At 40.6% G+C, this 17,145-nt stretch overlaps 1 protein-coding gene across 1 annotated transcript in view; it reads left to right on the forward strand.

Moving 5' to 3' along the window:
• The window catches only part of clmpb (CXADR like membrane protein b), a 76,157-nt gene that overhangs the window by 43,877 nt on the left and 15,135 nt on the right, over positions 1–17,145 (forward strand). Inside the window, exons 2-4 of the mRNA XM_084951946.1 lie at positions 5,863–6,014; positions 12,022–12,226; positions 15,127–15,294. Coding sequence (XP_084808072.1) covers positions 5,863–6,014; positions 12,022–12,226; positions 15,127–15,294 — 525 coding nt within the window. The remainder of the gene's footprint in view (positions 1–5,862; positions 6,015–12,021; positions 12,227–15,126; positions 15,295–17,145) is intronic.

Here is a 17,145-nt window from a genome sequence, read left to right on the forward strand (position 1 = left end):
TGTAGTGACTGCTTGTCAGTGGTTAGGGTTAGGGATGCGATGCTTTCCTTATATGGACACAAAATGATAATAGTGTAGTAATCATAAATTACTGACATATTTCTAGTAGTAATATTTAAGTAAAGAGTTATTCTGGTTAGCAGTTACTAATTAGCGCTTTGGTCTTATTTGCTCCTTACACATTACTCAATAACGACTCTAGGTACCTTATTGTAAAATGCTACTGACAAAAAATTCCATGTCAGCAGACGGTTGCAATGGTCGCCGGGTGTGAGGCAAAAAGGATTATGGGATTTTATCCCTTCAAAGAGCAGCCTCCAGTCAGGGAAAACCAAACAGCCCGTTTGATTTCCACAGGCACAGTATATATTCATGAGTTGGACCTTGAAACTACAAGGAGACCACTATAGTGCGCCATATGCAAAACATATGTTTTAATGTGGTGTGATAACTTGGAACATTTAAAGAGACTTACCACTTAAAAAGATATGACTAAAAGAGAGGGCTGTGTTTGGATGAGTAAAGGACTCTCTCACAGAGCATGCATGGTGGCTCTTTTTGTAAGCGTTGCATTTGTTCTAACAACTGAAAGCAGCCTCTCGTCTGCTGAAACATGTTTTGCACATTCCTCAATTTTTCTGAAATATCAGAAAAGAAAAGAAAATAAAAAGGGACAAGATGTGACCTATATTTAGAGATGTACCACACTCATACACCATGCTGTATATGTTTGGCATTTGAATGGCCCGTTCAGTCACATAGGAGAGCTGTGAGTGGAGGGAAGCTACAGCCTATAAAACACGCTGACCTGTGAGTATGTTGCCGTTGTCTCATGCCCTGTGCTCTTCTCCAAGTCAGCTAAAAAACACTAGCTCTATGTCAGCAGCATGGATGGATAAATGAGATTTGTATTTCCTGTGTGAGATTTTGCTAGTTAAATGGATAAAAGTTTGATGAAGTTCCTAATCCAGACTCTCCTCCTCCTCCTCGCCCTGTATTTAACAGAGTCTCTATTTGACAGAAGATAAAAAGTTGTGGGAAAGATTGGCAAGACTGGGAGATGATTGTTGCTTTTCCCTGCTGCTGTAAGGCTGTAAATGTAACTCAAATGCGACTTGTGTCTATATGTGTAAAGTAGCCATATTCCAAATCATAGGTCCTGATGTTGAGGCGCTGATTTGCTGTCAGCATGTGATAGTCCCTTGCATCTGGAGTGGAGGTGTCTTTGTGACAGAGTATCTACCCACATACAGCATAAATCATATACACCGGCAGCTGGGAATTTACATGAAATATAGATGTTTGCACAAGACGAAAATCAGCATGAATGCACACAGCAGGAAATTGTCAGAAATTGTCAAAAAAGATAAACCAGCCGTCCCTCCGGTCTTTCGGGGCGGGGGGGTGTGTGCATATGCTAACCTGTGTCTAAAACCACCTTTGTGACGGTATAATCCTTCATCCACACCAGTGATTGAGCCAGCATAAGTGGTCAAATCAAGGCATTGCACCATTCCTCCACCCCTCCCTCAACCTATTTCTCCCCGCCCTGTCACTGTCCCACACCCCTCCACCCCGCCTCCCCCCACTTTCTGATGTGCCATGTTTGAGTACCAGAGGTCATAAGCGTCGGACGTGGCAAAGGCCCCAGCCAGGCTGATGTGCTGACTGAGGGGATATGGGGCTTGACTTTGGGCAGTGCGAAAGATCCGGGCCTGTCTTGTTTGTCTGTCTGTCCGTCTCACTGGCTACACTATAATGAGATTGCAGGGCTCTGTAAGGCGGATTTACTGGAGCACAACTCCCCCTAGGGTCTTTTCATAGAAATTGGTTCCTCCATATTTCACCCAAGCCTCTCACTCTCGCTCTCTTTGTCAAATGTGTCCCGCACTCACACTCTCTCTCCCTAAACCTCCCTCTCTTTTAGCTCCCACTTTTGTTAATTATGATCGTCTTCTTTCCTTCCTTTCTTTCTGTGGGTGAAGACCGAACACAGTCACAAATGGAGGCACGAAACTGAACCAAGCAGAGCTGTAACAAGAAGGCATAATGAGAGAGAGAGAGAAAGCGGGATAGAGGATATGCTTTGGGATATGGCACAAGCCAACATATCGCAAGCCACGTTTATCTCCCCCTCAAGAAGACAGTGTTTATTTAGATGGTCTTTTCCATGCCCCTATGGAATCTTATAAGGTCACGTGAAAGCATGCACGCTGCTGTGATCAGGGATGTTACTGAAGCTGAAGGTTATATGGCTCACTTTTCTTTTATTATTCTTTCTGGGTCACCTTAGCTGCAAATTGAAGCCCAAGGTCACGAGCCCATACCAAAGCCAAACAGAATTTCCATAGTGTTTGCAAATCTGCCACAGAGATTAATTCTGATGTGTCTCATAGCTGATGTGTTGATGTTGACACAAATGATGGGGTCTTGCAGTCCAGCCACCCCAGCTGTGCACACGGTGAATGAGGCCAAACCAAATGCAAGCTCAAACTCACATCAAGGCAAGCTTATTTTGGGAGCACTGTGTCATCCATTCCACAGCACAAAAGCCCCTCTGCAAGACCATAAATAAATGGGAAAGTGGGTAGCACGGACTGCATATCGACCAAAAAACCCCCGTCTGATTTGTCTGCCAATTCTTTCTGTTAAAAATGAAAAATATTTTCTGTCACAGATGGAAAAAAATATTAGGCGTTTGCTTTTTTTTTTTTTCATTTCTAAGGAATAAATGAAATACCTGGAACTGAAAACTTTACTGTTTGATGATAAAGAGAATATTTAACACCCACAAGTCAAAGTTAGTGAGCTGACACAGGTAGCTTTTTTGAAGGTCAGTTTAGAGACAGTTAATGAAAAGTAAAGTACTTTGTGTGGGAAAAGATGGCAATTCCCCTCATTCTTCAGACACATTGGCCCTATCTATCTTTCAGGGGAACTCTTCCATTTACAGAGCCTACAGCTGAAGCGGTGGGCAGTTAAGGATGAGGTGGGAGGCGAGGAGGGAAGCACAAAGCTCTTATCAGGCCAGCTACACAGTGCCGGGTTCAGCCCCAGGCTGCTGATGACTGTGGGAGCACCGATTACAGAGGCTAGCCTGAGGAGCGGAGTGGGCACAGGTCTCCCAGCAGACCCTGTACCACCATCAAGCATTAACTTGAACCATTAAGCTCAACCAGCTGTGCATTCACACATGGCCTGAACTTTCTTCCTCTTGAATATTTTCTAATGCTGCAAAGCCCTCACTCTCTTTTCTGACATTCAAAGCAATATCAGCAGGGAGGCTAACAAGATGAATATCCCCTGCAAATGCTGCATTAAAAAGTCATGAAAGGGGATACCCTTAGGGTGCAGAAGCTTCTCTGTGAGGAGGGGTGGCCCATCCTTTTCTGCTGACTAATGATTTGAACTGGGCAGGTGGGCAAGCAGAGCAGAAGGACCTCAGCAATTTGTCCTGTTGCTCCTCGGGTGCCAAAGGGACACAGAAGCTCTCAGCCAGCCACAAAGTACTTTCAATTCCCTCTCTTTGTTCCTCCAAATGGCAAATTCCAATTGGAAACTTTACATTTAACTCGCAACAAGTAGCCCAAATCTTAAGTTTAGAATGTGGGACTCGGAAAATCAAGACATAATGTTGAGGATTCACACTGTGCACAAGCTTTTATTGCCACTGGATGGCACACTAGAGCATCAGCTTCTCAGAGCAAAACAAACCTAACCAAAAACCCCAGTGAAGCCCTTTAGCAACAGGCATGACTCTATCTTAGGAAAAAGTTGTGTCATATGTGGTCTTGTACCTCTCTTTGTGGTTTTTCACTGGAGAAAAAGTGGAAAGACTAACTTCTGCTAAACGCTTAGGTTTGCGTATAAAGTGGCTTTGGAGGTTACTTTCTATCCAGCCTCTCATTCATCTTTTTCTTAACTTCTTTCCCTACTTAGGATGGTCAGGAGTGAAGCATAACCTGGCTGACGTCAGCTAAAGGGGTGAAAAAGTGACAGGCTACCAAACTGAGACTACCAAAATGTAAAATCACCAGTTAACCAAATAAGCATGTCTTTGGTTTATTGGAGGAAAGAGGAGCAAGTACTTTCTAGTCTTTTTATAAACACAGAAAGGTCCTAGATCCGTTAATATACATGTCTCTCTGGCCATTAAAACATGGAACAGAGAAGCTACAATACACACCTAGGAATTGTGGCACAAGTCTCAGAAAAAAATCATTTTAATTATCAAAATAATTAGGAATAATCTGTACACAAACCACAGCATAAAAGCCTCTAGCTTAAAACTGTGTTGTCCCTCTTTGTGCTGCCTCTGTGAACGCCTGAACCCATGGTTTCGTTAGGAAAGCACTGCATGATGTTCAGTGTTAATCACTTCCCCATCGGGGTTTTTTTTTTAACACCGCCGCCGATGCGCACAACCTTTAATCAAAACTTGAAGAGCAATTGAACTCAAGCAGATGATGTCATCTCAGTAAGGATGAAGCTCTTTAAGGAGAATTAGTTTCTGCGAGGTTACTCTTCATCTCTTTGTGTGCTGTATCAGCACTGAGTCACCCGTTTCACAGCACTGAGCTGACATTTTCATTGGCCCTGAGATCACTTATGGGATAGGGCGTTAGCTCCTATGAGGGTGAACCGGTTCACAAGTGGACAGGCGCCCAGTAAGTGCTGATGCATTCACATAGCTTCCCGTGGAACGTATATGAGGTTATATTCTAAACACAAAACTATTCTGTCAGTCAGTATCAGTATAACAGACAAAACAAAGTGCACAACTTTCATTCAGATGTGTGTCCCACACTACGTTTATTTATTCTGTTCAAACAGCAGGCCATGTTGAGTGTCTAGTAAGGTGGCATGATAATGAATAGGAGCAACAATATTTACACAGTCTGAACATTTCACTTCAAATGAGCATCTGTTAGGCAGGATAACTTTAATTCCAAGCTGTCAAATTCCCCTGGAGCTATCGGATTATTCAGCACAGCACACTTAAATTAAAGGCAGGTAGTTAAGATGAATATAGCAGGGCCAAAACTGTACGTCACACGTGAGTGCGTAAGCACAGTCAAGCTCTGCAGTCTTTCTAAACATATCTCACCATTGCACCACTGCTTCTTGACACACACAGTCCAGCACATGCACGAACGCGAGCACGCACAAACACTATCCACTTTCCCAGCATCCCCTGTGACGCCTCTGGCTAATTCCATTCAAGCCCTCTAGGCTGTCCAGCATCCTCCAATAAATTAGCCCTGCTGCTCCTCCACTGATACGCAGGCCACACTAGTCTGGCCAGTGCCCAGAGTCACTCACTTGTGCACACGCTCGCAATTACTGCTACCTTTTACTGCGACTGTCGGTCTTAACTGAGTCGACAGTGGGAGTTTTTGGTATGTGCGTTTTCTGTGCGGTTGGGACTTAAAATAGTTTCCATACTGACATTCACTGTTAATGGGAAGGTGGCCTGGGATAGCTTTTGGACTTTTTTGCAATGGAAGTGACTCATTAATTGTATCTTTTCGGGGTTTTCTGGCAGAATTGTCCATGTGTCAGATGTGTCGGCACAGTACCCGTCCATAATTCCCCCAAACTGCAGCTGTGAATAGCTTTTCTTAGTACTTTTCCTTCAACTCCTCAATCAAACTTTATTCCCTCTGAACAGAATCCATCTGTTCTGTCTCCCTTCAATATTTGGATGTATCCTCGCACCCGGTTTCCTCTATCATTGTGGTTTCGCTTCCTGTCCACAGCATCTGTCTCTTGCCTCAAGCTTAGATTGAGCTAGTGACCCCGTCTGACATGTCTCTACCTCTGTCTCAAGTTTTTTTCTCTCTTTCTCTTGTTCTCCCTCAGTTCTAGTTAGCCTTCTGTCAGTGGGGGCCCAGACAGAGATGAAAAAGGTCGTTGGGGACAATGCCACCTTGCCATGCCACCACCAGTTCTCATCATCCGTCCCTCTTGACATTGAGTGGCTACTGCAGAAACCAAACTCCCCACAGAAAGTGGTAAGATTGTATTCCTTTTTTCCCTGCATTTAATACAGTTTAGAAGCATCTGAATTGTTAAAGGTTCCCTGCCGTCTTACTCTGCCATGACTTGGGTAATATTTAGTAGTTGCTGCAAAGTTATTGCAACACCAAGACTGACCTTTACTGGGATGAAATGGCAATGACAGTGACATTTAGGCTAAAAAACAGAAGAACAACATGTTCTTCTGTTGTACAGGTATATGTATAGACTGTATATACCTTGGATAGTTTTTCTTTTCTCCCTCTCTTTCCACTTCCCTTTTTCACACACAAAAAAAACATTTTAGCTTTTCTCCATTTGGGTTACGCTCGCTGATTTCCAGCAGGACCTATAATAGTTGCACATTAACACAATCCCAAAATTACTAAGGCACTTCAACTTTCAGTGGCATTCACAAAGGAGCAATTGTGTTCACCAACACATTATATATTTCTAACCTTGGCACTTTTACTTTTAACTGTTTTAACTGGTGGGAGATAAACACTGTAACAAGTGGAAATGAAAAACAGACCTAATGACCTTTTCATTACTATCAAGCTGACAAATTCATCTTAGTTTTGTAAAAATATGTAATTATAGAGGCAATTGAAGATTACAGCTGCAGCAACATTCCACACCAAAAGGAATTGACATCAGAAATTAGACCAAACAACAGAATCAGGTTCAAAATCTACTATTTAATAAACATACAAGGGCTCACGTGCAATCAGGCATTCAGGGACGCAAGCAGAATTGGCAAGGTTGACAGGAAACGGTCTCAAAACAGATCATACATGAGAACTCTCTGAAAAGTAGTCAAAATCAGCAGTCAGGTAAAGGCAATAATCGTACGCTGTGGGTATAAAGACTTTTTGCAGAAGTGTATAGGCTTTTTCTGGAAATAGTAAAATTCAATGCTTTAAAAAAGGAAAACATCTGTTAAACGAAATAAAGAAAATTCCTTAATTTTAACGTTTTTAAAGGTTTAAGTTTTTTTCTCCCTTTGTGTGCAGTCACACTGAATTTTAAATCAAGCAGTCAAGGTGTGCTTTAAGTGCAGTTTCAGCTTTACAAAAAGTATTGCATTAACTGTAAAGGAATTACAGCATTTATAAAAAATTTCCCCCTTGTTTGTATTTTAAAGTTTTAGTTGGCACAATAATATATTCTAATTCTGGCTTCATAAAGTCTATCAGCCTGAACCAGGAGGATAACTGAAATCTTTAAACGGCTAATTTGGTTTTGTTTTTTAAAGCCTTTGATAACATTCTGGTATAATTTCGCTGGTGTTTGAAAAACTGCCATTTTTTTCACCCAAATTGAGCTTAGAATCTGATAAGAGAGCGCGAGAGAGCAAAACATCTCAACAGCGTTCTGTTGGAAGGAAGGGACTTCCATTTTCCTCTGAACCCATTTCTTCATGCACTCTTGCGTTGGCACAGAGAAAGGAATGAATAGCAAAGTGTGGAAGAGAAGCGGCAGGGCTAGGAATGAAAGAAAGGGGGAAACTGGTGGCTTACACTTTGATTATTCAGACTGGGGCTGCCACATTGCGATGAATATTTAACGGGAGGATAACATTGAAGGCACCATTAATTAAAATCAAACGTTTGAAAATTTGATTAGGAAAGAGACTACGCCTGTAGCCGAATGAATAAATCATTCTTTTGTTCTGCTCGAAGGCCGTGTTGAGATGGAAAGAGCATCTTGTCAACATTTAGCCTCTGTTAGCAAATGTACAGGCTACATGTGTTTAAGACACAGAGGGGCACAACATTCAACTCCATTTAGTCAGATGAAGAGTAAAAAACAAACAAACTGCCCTTCTCTCACTGTTCTCAGCTGTGTTGGTCTTAGATGATGAGAGTTACTCAAAGACGGCATTTTATAGCCTATCATAGTGTAGTTTCAGCAAAGACGAGCGATGGTTAATAAAGATGAAGTTATTAATTTCGTTTCCATCCTTTCTTGGGAAATTGCTCCTGCCACAGTGCCACATTAGTTAGTGCGTATTGTGTGTTGTTGCTATTTGCTATGCATAATTGCTGCCCTTCAGCATATAAAACTGAAGATATTGAACTGGCATTATTGTGAGGACAATTATCGTCCACAGAGGTGATAAATATATTAGTAGTAGAGTAAAATGACAGAGTCATTGTTGTATATTTGTTTCCTCTGTGTATTCTTCATTGACTATAAAATTATTTATGGAAAACACTTTAAAAACCGAACAGCTTAAATATTTGAATGTTAGCCACACTGTTGATATAATCTGCTTCCAGTAATCTTTAACAAGCTGCTTTGATGAGAGCAGCAATTCTACTGTGTTAATGTTTTTGATAAAATGATGTGATATAAAAATTATATATTGTGCTGTGCAAAGGTTTTGAGCCACCCCTCATGTCTTTATAGTTTGGAGCCAGACTTTCTCCAGGCCTTGTGAAGGTCAAAGTTTTTCTTTGGACATGTTTCAGTCATTTTCAGTCCAGTCCTTGTACCTTTTTCAGAATTATGCTTTTTGTTTGTTAAGCATAAAACAGGCACCTGACTCAAGAACCAATGTTGTATCTGCAGATAACAGACAACTTAGCAAAGAAACTAAAAACACATCATTTGTTTCCATTTATATACTTAAACCTATGAAAAGTGTGCGACATTCACATGCAGAAATTCTGCCAAACTGTACTTTTGCCCCAACAGGGTGATTCCCAAAGCTTTATTAGCTGAAAGCTTTCCAAATCTCCCCATCATGTACAGAATTGCCTTAAAAACATTTGAGGAAACTGGACGAGTGGCTGTTATTAAGTCATTTGAAGGGAAACAAGGAGAAAAGACTGAAGCATGTCAATGTTTGCTTCAAATTGTCCACAGTAAGCATGGGGAAAGTCAGGAGAACAGTACAAGAGTGAGTGTCTACAGCCATCTGTAAAACAGAAGAAGCTTTTTCATGGTTTGGGGTTGCATTTTGTCATCATTATCATCATTTCATGACCTGTGTGAAAAAGCAGAGACGCTTAATTATTTGTGTACAGTATTTTACTGAATCAACAAAACACCTTGCCTTAATAGAACAATTCACTAACAGACAGTACAGACATTACCAGAAGCAAAAACACATATACACATGTGGTTTGGTTTGTGAGTAATTAATGTTCTGATTTCATGAAGGCAACAGATGCATGCCCACAGGACAGGTACAGGTATGCCCTTTTTTGTTTTGGTGTTAGAGCCTGGTTACTTTCTGTGTGTAGCTGTGGCACAGTGATATGTTTCTGTTTGCATTCATGGTGTGCCACATGTTTGGTAAACGGCAAGTTTGTGAGTAGGTTTGGGTATATACGTGTGTGTGTAAATGGCCAGTCATCACCTGTGATCACAGCAGGTGCCCCTGCTTCTTAGGCACTGATGCGCTGTGGCACCAGCATTTAGCGGTCCCCATCTGCAGGCTCTCACTTGCCCTGAGTAATAGGCCACTGTGACAGCTGTGTTTGTTTCTGTTTGTGTGTGTGGATAAAGCAAGAGCGTGAGAGAGCAAAAGACACACAAGGAAAGGCTAGAAATAAACAAAGACAAACTGTAAACAGCCAGGGAAGAGAAAATGAAAGCTTTCTGGTGCAGGTTTACAGATGCTACAAACTTCAAATTAGCTCATTTTTTTCCTTTGAACACCCGGTGTCTGCAAACATCAATGAACCTTGGTGGTAAATATAAGGGAAAAAAGGGAGAATCAAACAGATTATGTCAATCGCAGGCTCTAACAACAACATCTTTTTGTGTACCTACAAGGAATTTCCGATTAAGGTTATCAGTGTGTTGAGTCCAGCACTCCACTGTGTAAGTGTGGGGTGCCGGTTCATACTCTTTCTTGTAGTCAGAACAGCGGGTGCTATTGCAGGAGCTAATGGGGATCTTAATAAACTAATTAACTAACTAATCTTGGTTGCTATGACACCTGAGCTTTCATGTTGCAGAGAAGCAGGTAATCAGCTATGAGCTCAACAGCTTTGTGCCCTTATGGGGCACAAAACCTTTGTGATCAGGATTGTTCTGCACTATGTTAGCACCTGTTGTTAGCACCTGTTGTTAGCACCCCAGTTATTTATGCTGCCACGTGTTCTGGAGTGCTGTAAGCTTCTTAAACTAACAGGCATGAGCCGTGTGAGGTACTGGTACTGCCCAGCTATTTTGTTGGCCTTTGTCATTGATTTTGTTCTGAGAGGTTGCTGTGGTCTGCTCTTAGGTCCACCAGCCACTTGGAGTTGGAGGCTTTATGACACCACATCCTTGCTCTTACTCAGTCTCAGCTGTGGTGAGATCCGTCCTTGTCCCATTGTTGCCTATCCAAGGTGTTATGGTTGCAGCTGGGAAAACACCTTGGATAGGTCTTTGGAGAACAAGCCATTTATTCTCTCTGGTTGTGTATCCCTTTAGCCTAATAGCCAGTGTTATGAGCCTTTGTTTGGTACTTTGTAGAAGCTCTGTTATGAACACATTGTTATCCTGTTATGGATATCTGATCTCTGTGATGATGCCTATCTCCAGCTCTGATAGCCAACTGTAATAGCCAATATCCTTCTGGGCTTCCTTCTGGGCTTCCTCCACGGGAACGCTCTGCACATATTCTTGAGCTTATAACCAAATGTTTCTATGATTACAGTGGCAGTGGCATATACAAACTCACTGGTTTATTTGATACTGGTAGTGGGGGTGGTGAGTGAAGCTGTGTGACCTGCAAGAACTTTTTCTGAGGGGATTTACCTTTCTACCTTAGCTCAGGAAGTAGAGCAGGTCATCTACTAATCAGAAGGTTGGCCATTTGAGAACTGGCAGCTCCAGTCTGCATGCCAAAGATCTTTGGGCAAGATACTAACTCCATGTTGCTCTCCAATGCAGCCATTGGAGTGTGAATGTGTGTGAATGAAAGTACTAAAGCATAAAAGAAAGTGCTGGTGTGAGTGGCTGAATGAGGTATGCTGTATAAAGCGCTTTGTGTGCTCAAGTAGAAAAGCACTATATAAGAACCAGTCCATTTAAAAGGGACTAATCATTAAGAATTATGGTGTTTGAAGCTTTAAGTCAAGCCTGATCATAATCTGACTAAAATGGCCTAAAAGCTGATTTTTACCTTCTTCTTTTTTTTACATTTTTCTTTTCAGTTTTATTTGTATATCTTTTGAAAAGGGGAGTTACAAAAGTGTCATTTTATAGCCATTTTGTATCATTTGTATGATATTATGTACTTTGCTGTTTCTGAAGTTGTTTTCTGGTGACATCACTTTTAGTGCCACTGTGTGCACTTTAATCTTTTATCTTAGGGCCAGAATAATAAAATAGAATTGTTTGGGAGGGTGTTGTGGGTTTTTTTTTCTTTTTCATTTGACAGCTTTATTTGTGGAAACACCATAAAGAGATAACAACACTCACAGATAATCAGCTAAATGAACACTGGCAGGATACTGGCATTCCAGCAAATGCATTCATTTGTAAAATATTATTTCCCAAGTGTTAATTAAAAAGTGATTGTTAACAATGTTACCCATGAGTGCTGGTATTCTGTTTTTCTCAAGACTGTGCCTCCAGAGAGGAACTACGTGGAACTGTCTTAACTGAGCATACACAGCCATTAGAGCCATGTTATTTAAAATGTAAATGGCAGCCTACCAGTGAAATATATCAAGGGTAATACTGTTGGGACATAGGAATTAAGTGAACCAAATGTGCTGTTAAGAGATGAAAATCTTATTTGGGGAATTACTTGCATAAATCAGTTAAGAAATGACATCACCAGCTACTAAAATGTTAGTACCAGGTCCAGGAAGAAATTGGAGAATTCCTTCAAAAGAAAGATAGAATCAAGATAAGTAGAACCGGAGCAATTATGAATCAGTCAATCCCTCGCTGTAACACATCAGGAGTTTTTTCACTTGTGCAAGAATTTCATTTCAGACAACAGTCTCTGGTCTGAACTAAATCCTTGATTATCTTTTCTTTCTCCACATCTAGATTATTACCTTCTTTGGGGGAAACGTGTACATCAGTGACCCCATGGATACTGAGCCCAACCATCTGTCCTTTGCTGGGGAGTACCTGGGTGGAGACGCCTCCCTACTCATCAGTGACCTGCTGCTGAGCGACACGGGGGAGTACTACTGTAAAGTCAAGAGTGGGGGAAAGTACCACTGGAGCCAAGTCAACCTCATTGTATTGGGTAAATGTGGATACATCAATGCATGTGCACGTACCATCGGGTTATGAAGAAATTCATTTGTACATGGAAAATCCTCATACACAAACACACATACACACACTTCTTACACACACAGACCTAATCACTGGATCATTAGCCTGGCACATTTCCTCTGTCATGCTGACTGATCTAATGATTGAATTTGATTCAGACAGTGTGATTTGATTTTGTTCGTGCTGTTTGGGTCCGTTTGGATTGGTTTGTTGATGAGGTGAGACCAGAAACATGCAAGTAGGTTTGGCAGGGCACAGAAATGATTGATTGAGTTAAAGACTGCATTACATGGGCAAATTTCAAGCTAGATTCTAATGTACTTGTGTCCTCTATGACATATACAATACAAGACAACAGACCAGTTTGATGTTCATCATGTTAAAAAGTTAACTTACATCAGTTTAAGTACAGATAAGCTACTTGGAAATATTAATTACCCAAATACAGAAAATCCCGTTTTGGTACGAGAAGCGTGTTGTTCTTCTAATTTGCACATTATGCAGATGGCTATAAATGACTCAACAATACAACTACCTCAGTGGTAATGCGCTTCTCTGTCTGCATATCAGAAATAGCTGAACAACTATGAAGGACAGACAGCTGCAATAGCTGGCCACAAAGTCCGGCGGGAGGAGTGAGATCGTTCTCAATGTCAAAAAAGCATGCGATTTATTAAAACATCATGGGAGATTAGTTCAACCCGTGGTTATTGGTTTTCTAATGGAACAGTCTGTTAATCCTTTCGCTCTCACTCCCCTCTCTCTTCCATAAAGACATTTCAGTGAGTTAGTGCCTCGAATTTTACAAATTGCCCTCAGCTTCCCAGTGACACTTTCGATTTTGAGAGAGGCGAACATTTGCATTTTTTCTCTCACTCCCTACGCTAAGATAATGGCTTGGCAGCTGAGCTGGTAGCTGGCTTGGCAAGAGACAGCGTGTGTGTGTGCTATAGTTTGTGCGCTTCTCCAGTGGTCGGGTATGTTTCTGTGCAAGCTTGCACAATCACGCCTGAATGAGCGTGTGGATTTGCATGTGAAGATTTTAAATGTGTATATGTTGTGTTTATTAGTATTGGGGTTATGAGCTGAGGTTACGCAGTCCAACTGCTCCTTCTGCAGTTTGGCTTAACCGACCCCGACAGAGCTCAGAGACGCACAGACGAATGCATCAATGCTCCCTGATCAGCTTCTCTCATTATATTCTTTACAAAGTCTGTGAGCAGAATACAGCCTGCAGGGTGTCGAGAAAAGAAAGACAAACAAAGGGAGAAATGCACATAAGCTATCTGATTTATTATTTTTTTTCTCCACTGGCTACTGTTAATTCAATGCATGTTAGCATTTCGCAGTTACTACAGCTGCAACTTCACTGACAAGCATCCTAAGCCAAACACAAAAGTCAGCATTGGAAATATGTCAGCGTGACAAAAATAAAAAATAGATATTTAAATTTAGCTCACCACTGATTTAAAAATATGTCACTCGGGAGGAGGAAACAGTATGCTATTTTCATGCTTTTAAAGTGTAGCAGTGCCTTTCAGCATGCATCCAACAGAGCAGGGCTCAGCAGATTCTAGCTATATTGTATTATGCCTTTAGCTAATAGACTATGACCAAAACCTTTGACATGAGGACGTATTACCATAAGTATTCACAGCCAGCCTTGGGGTTGAATTGATCCATTCTCTACGGGAGGATGTTGCTTTTTTCTTCAATTTGTGTTACCAGAAATGACTGTGATGGCAAGGTAATTGAACATCCCTCATAAACAGTTGCACCAATAAAAAATACTGATAGAACAAATCAAATAAAGTTTACAATGTACGTCAAATATTTCAGCTTTATGCAACCTAACAAGCTATGTTATTATCTACATTTTATTTCTTTGCTTTTCATTTTAATGTAGTGCTTTATTCTGGGGCGATAAACACAGCTGATGGACAGTTTCACATTATAAAATAACTCCCGCTTCAGTAGATGTTATGTTCAAAGAAGTCTATTTCAAACATAACTCAATATTCAATATTCAACATTCAAAATAAAAAAATGTCAGCCCTTCCCTTTCAAAAAAAAGATTCATTTTATGAAATGCAGAGTTCCTATAATTGGCATAGGAAATATTGTGGCAAGTCCACATGATACACGTAGGCCACGATTTTCTGCAGAGTAGTAATGGAAACCATATTTTAATGCATGCGTCACTGGCAAATTGATGACTACATTATATGCACATATTAAAAATTAATCATTTCGGTGAACGAATTTATTTTTGCTTAATTATTGTATTAATATATATGCTGCTTAACAAATTCACTAGACCACCATGCAGTGTAAGGTTTATGTCACAACTGCCCTAAATTAGCAGCATTGTAATTATAAAATAATTATTGATGTTCCTGTAATGGTTGTATGCATGCGCAAGCTGTTTAATTGACATTTTTATTACTAAATATAATGTATGTTGTTATCCATGATTTTTAAGATTCACTGTTTTACTTATAAAAAAAAGCAGAATAAAATAAAGCACATTATTTCCTTTGGTTGAGATGCTAATTTACAGTCATTTACTTACATTCATGAACAGAAACATTAATTGTAGTGATTGATTTATTTCTGAACTTCTTGGAGAAGTCCAGTGTGCTGGCTGAGATATGGATTTAAAAACATGAATTCAGTTTGTTATATGCGTCTTAGCTTTAAACAAGTTTTTGAAAGATGACAATTTTAGTGTGTTCTTGTTTTTATGACATGTGGTCTAGTAAATTTGTTAAACACTGAGTCTTTTATACACTTTATGCTTAACTGTGATAAGAAGTTTTGTTGCAAATATTGATTCAAGCATTTTTTGATTCTTTTGTTTTCTTGCAGTCAAGCCTTCCAAGCCGAGATGCCGGATGGATGGCAAGCTCCAAGAGGGCAGTGATGTCAAGCTGAGCTGCAAATCCAGCGATGGTTCAGACCCCATTAGCTACAAGTGGGAGCGAGTGCTGGACAAAGGCAAGAGCCTGGGAAAACTGCCAAACCTGGCGCTGATAGGTAAGAAAAATAATCGGCACTACGCTTACATGCTGATTCACTATTCGACCCCACTGCAGAGGAATGCCACGAAGATTCATTTTCATATTAGTGATTTTCATAGGCTGCTTGTCGAAGGCAAGTTTTGCTGAGCAAGTTTTCCCTTCACCTCTTCCCATTTTCACATTCATACATTTGCAAACACTGACACCTAAATTTGCCAGTGCCAGCTATATTGTCTACTGCTGCTCCTTGAGCTGCTTCACTGGAATAATTAACACTTGCAGCACTTTGCTCAAGGGCACTTTGATGGGCTCAGGCTGTCCCAGTTAATCCGCTGATTCTTCATGCCTCTATTATCTTTAGTTCGCCCCTCTCTCCAAATTTGAACAGTAAACCCAGGACCACATAATGTGTACTACTTTTTTTTATTTTTTTCCAGAAAATCAAACAGAACACAGCCTTGTGATTTCTAGTTGTATTCTATTGGGATGACTTATATAAACACAAGAGCTGATGCTGTGATCTGATGAATATTTCTGTGACATTGAAATGTCAGCCTGGCTCAAGTGAATACCTACATGCACGAAGTCAGTGTGACTGTTTGTGTGTAAAGTGGAGAAAATCAAATGTAATAGGCAGAACTGGATTGGCAGCTCAGACTATATTCTGTACCAAAGAGGCACTGGCTCCGCAGTAGCCTTGAGGCATACTTCACTCACATGGTGTGGATTCTGGCATTCCTCTTGAATCATAACCAGGCATATCTGCCTCTAAATAAGAACAGGGATGGTTTGTAACAGAAAAGCTAATAGCAGGGCACCTCCCCCCTATTGTGTATTCTCTAAACCAGGAGAAACAACGTCAGGGTGCCAATCTCTGTTTTCTCTCCTCTGTTACCATCAATATTGGTCTTTTGGTTCATTTTTAATGGCTTGCAATGTGACACAGGCATCCAAAAAGTTTGTGATTCAGTTAGAGTAAGTAAATTTTAGTAGTGTAGGTAAAATCTGTGCAGCTCACTGATGTTGTGGAGCCAACAAGAGGTCAACATTCAGCAACAGTCTTCATGCCTTTATGCATAAGCCATCAAGAACATTTAATCTAATCGCATTCAGCTTCAGACTCACACCCCTATACTGCCCACACAGATCTATGCCTCTGATAACTTTTCCCAGAAACTCTCTTTGTGCTCTGCTAAATGAGTGTTGGGACTGAAATATGAGACTCTAGGGGCTTTCAAGGCTTGCCTTGATTTACCAAGGTGACAAGTGTGGAGAGAAGTGTTTATCATGCTGCTACTTCAACATTTTCAAGTTTGAATGAATGAACTTTGTTTGTGGAAATTAGAAATTGGTCTACATGGTCTTCACAGTTATGCCGTTGTTACCTAAATGTATTGCTAGTTTTACTTCTTCGCCTGAATTCTTTTGATCATATGTGACTGTAACTCCCTTTTTGCATCATGAAACCAAGATAAATTCCTTACATGTGTCTTCAGCATTACTGGGTTTCTGCAGCTCCTGGTTTTCGTGTTTAATATATTCCAACACACAAGCAATTAAACACTATGAACTGGTTCCACAATATTTGTGGTCACTTTATGATGGGTAAGTTGTACAAAGGCAGTCACTGATCAGCACCAGAACATTTTGACAATAAACTGTATTTGAATAAAACTGTTTCCTGTAGTCTAAATTATGGCTCTGTACCTCAGTAGAATTAAAGATTTCCTCATAGGGTTAATAACATGTCTACTAACTATTTCATGTCCAAATTACTGCTGAGGGTTACTCCAAAAACTTCCTTTAGTGGCTCTTCATCAGAATGTTTTTTTATTTGTTTACATGAAAATCAGTCACGGTGTATTTT

Source organism: Perissodus microlepis, chromosome 14 (assembly GCF_051167445.1).
Source record: "Perissodus microlepis isolate ML-2025 ecotype Zambia chromosome 14, ASM5116744v1, whole genome shotgun sequence".
Taxonomy (NCBI): domain Eukaryota; kingdom Metazoa; phylum Chordata; class Actinopteri; order Cichliformes; family Cichlidae; genus Perissodus; species Perissodus microlepis.